General features: G+C 43.1%; 1 protein-coding gene across 3 annotated transcripts in view; it reads left to right on the top strand.

The window, feature by feature from the left end:
- Positions 1-3,778: 3,778 nt before the first annotated feature.
- ERICH2 (glutamate rich 2) overlaps positions 3,779-6,000 on the top strand; it is a 66,270-nt gene continuing 64,048 nt past the window's right edge. For 2 of the 3 annotated variants that reach the window (XM_073633931.1, XM_073633930.1), the window contains exon 1: positions 3,781-3,936. In XM_073633931.1, coding sequence (XP_073490032.1) covers positions 3,929-3,936 — 8 coding nt within the window. In that variant the 5' untranslated portion in view covers positions 3,781-3,928. Of the gene's footprint in view, positions 3,937-6,000 lie in introns of all 3 variants that reach the window. The other variant, XM_073633932.1, reaches the window with a different exon arrangement.

Here is a 6,000-nt window from a genome sequence, read left to right as displayed (position 1 = left end):
CACAAACAAATGTAACATATTTTTAACAAACACTGGGACATTTAAAAAAATGACCGTATCCTGGGTCCCCTTGTACCAGAAAAGACAAAAGTTATTTATAGGGGGGGCTCCTTCTTGAAAGAGTAAAATCGCCCCTAATATTATCAACACCCCCCCCCCCCCCCGGTTAGACCTTCATTTTTTCACAACCCAATTAGCTATTATACTTTAAAAATGTAATGTATGTCAACACAATATTCATGGAAAAGTCAAGTCACAACAATTCCAATCTACTGTTACTAAACATACTTACAGCATGAAACATTTTTTTATCCGTGCCACGAAAAATATAGTCTACTGACTTGCCCTTGCGGGAAACAATATGTCAGGAGGACTATCCGCTCATTTTCTGTAAGGGTTAATGAGCATATAGCTAATATTAAAAAAGGAGCAACCAATCACAGCGTACCAAAACATTACCTAAAACCTCATAACCTAGATCCGAGAGGTACAAAATTTTTAATTATAGACAAATATATTCCACCTTGGAGAGGTGGGGCTAAAAGAAGGGGAGTTTCACATCTTGAAACTTTTTGGATTTATGAGATACAATCCCATTCCCCGCTCAGTATAAATGTGGAGTGGGATATTAATGTCATCAATAGAGCATAATCCATATAAACGTGGTGTTTCTTTTGTTTTTTGTATTTAACATACAATTTTAGAATATTTTCACATATTGGATTTATTTATTTTATTGGATATATGAAGCTATGATGTGTTTTAGGTACATCAAATTTACAATATTTAATATTATACTGTTTGTTTTTTATGATGCACATAGACTATATGGTTTTAACCATTTTTACTAATAAATTTCTGTGGATTTTTATTTAAAGAAAATAAAAATAAAAACCCTGCAAAACAAAGGAATACAAAGGAATAATGAGCTAGTATGCATAGCATACTAGCTCATTATGAAATAGTCACATAGATCGAAGGCCTCGCAGCAGTCCCAGTACACAGCTCTGGCCGGTGGCACTGCTCCCGGAGTTACTTCCATGTATTGCGGGCTCCGGTGCTGTGATTGGCCGGAGCCGCGATGACACGATGCCGGTAATGGCACACTAGCTGAAGCAATGGCACGAATGTGCCATTGCTTCAGTGCGCATGTGCCGATGACATTGACACATGCTGATAGAGGGGATATCTCCTGAACTGTGCAGGTTTAGGAGATATCCGGGGTAGCTACAGGTAAGCCGTATTATATGCTTACCTGTAGTAAAAAGTGGATTGTAAGGGTTTACAACCACTTTAAGCCTAAAAAAAAGAAACGCTGACAAGTAGGGTTTTTTATGACAGAAGAGACTGGTCCAGAGAGACCAAACAGTCTGAACCTATAAGGAAGATGAGGAGAAGAAGGAATTGCTTAAAGTGATTGTAAAGGAAACATTTTTTTAAAAATAACAAATATGTGATTCTTACCTGCTTGAAGCAGTGGTTTTGCACAAAGCCACACTGATCCTCCTCTTCTGGGGTCCCCCGCAGGCGCTCTGGGCCCCTACCCCTTGCCGAGTGTGCCCATAGCAAGCCACTTACTAAGAGGGCACTCGTGCATGCTCGATCCTAGGCGACTCTTTGCGTCCATAAGACACAACCTAAAAGGCTGAGCTCCCGCCTCTCTGGCTGTGATTGAGAGCAGTGGGAGCCTCTTGCTGCTGCATCTCAGCCAATCAGGGGGGCGAGACCCAACAGAGCCTCGGGTCTCGTGCACATCGCTGGATCGAGATCTGGCGTAGGCGAGTATTAGGGGGGCTGAAGGGGGAGCTGTACACTGAGGCTGGGTTCACACTATTGTGAATTGGATGTGGGTTTCTCCGCATCCAATTCACATGTCAGGAGATTGTGACCAGCTCTCTATGGAGCCAGTTTACACATCTCCGGAGCAGCTCCAATGCGAATTGTACAGGAGTCCTGTGCGTCTTTTGGTCCATTTCAGGTCCGAATTCAGCCAAAAATTTGGACTGAAATTGGACCTGAAACGGTGAACAGGGACACACCGGACCCCTGCTGTGAGCTGCTCCGTGCTTCAGTGTGGACCCAGACTAACCCCAGATTTCTCCATAAAGAGGACCTGTCAACCTTATTTCTATTACATGGGTAGTTTACATTCCCTGTAATAGGAAAAAAAAAATTAAAGGTACAGTGTCAAAATAAAGAAAGTAAAATAAATTGTGACGTATGAGGTGGCATAGAACGCCGTTTTTTTATGTCTGGCATGTTTGGCATATCTCCAACTGCTTCAATGTAAGCAGATCTTTTTATTCAATAAACTTGGCTATTTTTGGTAATGCACTATTGGAGGCTTACTTATTTTATATGTGGATCCGGACACTGGGTTGGAGGTGATTTTCCCTTATTTCACCAAGCAGTCATTTTCTTCTCTGACTGATACTGAGCTCTGGAACCGTGGCAATCATCCATTTAATGGATTAAGGCATTTATCTATGCCCATGAGGTAAGAGTTCTGAGAGCACATTGAGTGGATGTTATCATCATCTGATCTACAGCCAACATGATATGTTTTAATCTACTGTGAAGATTTTTGAACCTTTTGCACATAAATCTTTATTTTCATTTTTAGTTTTACTTTCTTTTTTTGTATTTTTTTTTTTTTTTTGGACTTTTTTTGGACTGTTTTTTAAAGAAATTTTTTCTACACATTGGAGGTGTTTACACCTAAGCCCGACAATTTTTCACTGTACATTATTATTACCTTTTACGCTGGTGGGAGTTTGTACCAGCTTGAAGATTTTTTTAATAGCACTTGTATTAGCTATTTTCTACCACATTATCATTATGTTTGACTATTTACATGTTTAGTATCATCATTTGGTCACTATTGTCACTTTACTTTCATTTTTAGCCACCAAGGTCTTGCGCAAAATCACATATAATTCTTTATATTAACTTTATTCCCACTAAATCCACTATCACTGTTGGATTTTGCATCAATTCCATATTTATTTATAGTCTTAGTTTTAATTAATAGTGCAGAGGTCCTCGCTTGTTATTCAAAAATATTTTTTATTTTGCTGCACTGGGCATCTAATTCCGCCCACAATCCGCCCACAAAGTGTAGAAATCCGCCCATCATGGACATGAACTCGCCACGGGAGCGCGGGGAAGCACGGGAAAGAGCGGGGAAGCACAGGAAAGAGCGGGGAAGCACGGGAAAGAGCGGGGAAGCGCGGGGAAGTACGGGAAAGCGCGGGGAAGTACGGGAAAGCGCGGGGAAGCACGGGAAAGCGCGGGGAAGTAGGGGAAAGCGTTGGGAAGCGTGAGGAAGCACGGGAAAGCGCGGGGAAGCCTGGGAAAGCACGGGGCACAATCTGACAGAAAATAAAAATTCTGTCGGCTGGGGGGCACTTCTCGACAGAACACCGGCAAGTGGATGAAAAAAAAAAAAAAAACAATTAAAACGGCTCCTTTTTTAAATGCGGCACACCACAAACGCGCCTGCTTATTGGGTGCGCCCCAAAACGTTTTCAGTTCGTTTTTTATTTTTCGATGCACAAAGCATTAGATTCAGGAAAGAAAACGCACCGCCCCAAGTGTTCTGCTGATTTCTTGCAGTTCTTCTCATGTCTTGGAGTGTCCGGCGTTTACATGGCATCAATGTTACTATTTTGGCCAACTTATTCAAAGAAAGTAACAAAATGTCAACAGAGGCTAAGGCTTGATGACAGTCAGCGCGCATGCGCCAGCACCAAGCTGAAGGCTATACCGGAACTCTTCCGCGCGTCTTTAGTTCCTACCCGAGACACTTTTGCTGCGACCGCCATGCGTCCGTTCCCATGGCAACAGAGATCACTTGGGTTTTGTGCCAGCGGCTCGTGTGGACCTCGCCGTGCGGTGTGTGCTGTGATGCGGCTCCGTTCACTGAACGATGAGCAGGTGAGGCGGCCAGTGTTATGTTGGCTTTATGGATATGAAAGGAAAAGGGCAGGTGCCCGTGGCAACCAATCAAATTCCTCGTTTTACTCCCCCCTGGGAATAAGCAGCTAATCTCTCTTCATTTAGATGTCCTGCCTTTATCTTGTCCATTGCATGGGTGCTCCGCCTGTGGCCCTCCAGCTGTTGCGGAACTTCAAGTCCCACGAGACATTGCAAGGCTAAGAATTACAGGCATGACTTCCACAGGCTGAGGCATGATGGGACTTGTAGTTCTGCAACTGCCGGAGGGCCGCAGGTTGAGCACTAAGGTTGAGCTCCGGCGTGTTCACACAGCCCACGTGCTGAGCCCTCCAGGAAGTCGGCACATCGCTGCGCTAATCACAGGCAGTGAGACATTGTCCCGATTTCTGCAGCCGCACATTGGGAAATCTCTCACTGCCTGTGATTAGTGCAGCGAAGTGCCGACTTCCTGGCGGGCTCTGCACGTGGGCTGTGTGAACACACCGGAGCTCATCCTTACTTACAAGTCCATGAAATAGTGGAGGAGGGGCTTGCAAAGTGCTGCGGCGAAATGCAGATGTGACTGAGTAGGCGCGGTTTAGTGTAATAAAACAGAGACGGGTTTTAAAATATAGCTAAAGGCAAACTTTTTGCCTGTGTCCCTGTTAGGGGGATTCACCCTCTCTGTTTTGTCCCATTTATCATTATCCTCAACAGTGAAAATCCCAAATCCTCAGTTGTGACCAGAACAGGAATAGACAAGAAATCTTCCGACAGGGACACTAGTTCTGGTGACACACCAGGATTCCCTCACTTTGGAGGGATTTCCTCTCACTTCCTGTTTGGCTATGGGACAGGAAGTGAAGTGAACTCTCCCCAATGCGATTAGGGTTGTAATTAATATGTGTTCGGGTTTAAAGGGATGAGGTGGCAACCCTAAATGGATACAGATGGCAAAAAAAAAAAAAAAAACTGACAGGGGTTATAACCCTCCCTTAGGCTCTGTTTCCACTAGTGCGACTTGTCATGTGACTTTGGACACATAAAGTCGCATGACAAGTCACGGCGCATTGATTTCAATGGTACCCGTTCCAATCTATGCGACTTAAAGTTGCAGCGACTTTAAAAAGGCGGCTGCACTACTTTGATGTGGCTTTGTATCATAGAGTGTAAAGTCAGATCAAAGTTGCATCAAAGTCGCACTCTAAATCGCACAACTTTGGAGTCGCACTAGTGAAAACTTAGCCTTAGACCCCATACACACTATTAGATTTTCTGCAGATGATTTACCAAAACCATATAATATGAGGTCAGACCTTAAAAGTCTCCATTTGTATGCAATCAGGCAGGCCCTTGCACTACATGGTTTGGTAAATCTGAAGACAAAAATCTGCAGAAAATCTAATAGTGTGTATGGGGCATTTCTATATCCAAAATGAAAAAAAAATGTTGTCTTTAGTTTTTGGTGAGGCTAATTTTTACTAAAGAAAATACTCACAGATTTCAATTACTGTTCTGTTCCTACCTGCAAAGAAGGCAGTTTCCCCTCTTCCCCAGAAGTCAAGGGGTTAATGTACTGGTCGCATACAGTGGCAGGATGGAGATGACGGGGTTAATGTACAGATGTGCAGGATAAAGGTGGTGAGGGGTTTATTCACAGGTCACATAGGGACAGCATGGGGATAGTTTGTGGAGGAGAAAAGGGGGGCATGAAAGGGTTAAAAAAAAGTTATATGCATCACTGAAACAGGATGAATGAATCTGTAACTGCAGCTGCAGATCCATTCATTATTTCCCCGTTGATAAATACTCCATCTTTCTCCTTCCTCTGTTTGGAAGACGAAAGCGAGGGATGAACATGTGATCGCTGTGATGATCAGTAATGGCGATCACATGGTACCCAGGCCCTTGGATTGGCCCGGTACAGTGTCTGTGTACAAAGCTGTCAAATGATGACTTGGAATTTTTCATCAGTCTTTAAATGGAATAAATAGTGATTAAATATACATGCTTTTTCATTATTATGGTAAGAAATTTTAAAAAATGGCAGGTAGATATATATAG

Source organism: Aquarana catesbeiana, linkage group LG06, assembly GCF_042186555.1.
Source record: "Aquarana catesbeiana isolate 2022-GZ linkage group LG06, ASM4218655v1, whole genome shotgun sequence".
Lineage (NCBI taxonomy): Eukaryota > Metazoa > Chordata > Amphibia > Anura > Ranidae > Aquarana > Aquarana catesbeiana.
The sequence above is the reverse complement of the archived record's forward strand: the minus strand, read 5'-3'. Positions and strand labels throughout refer to the sequence as shown.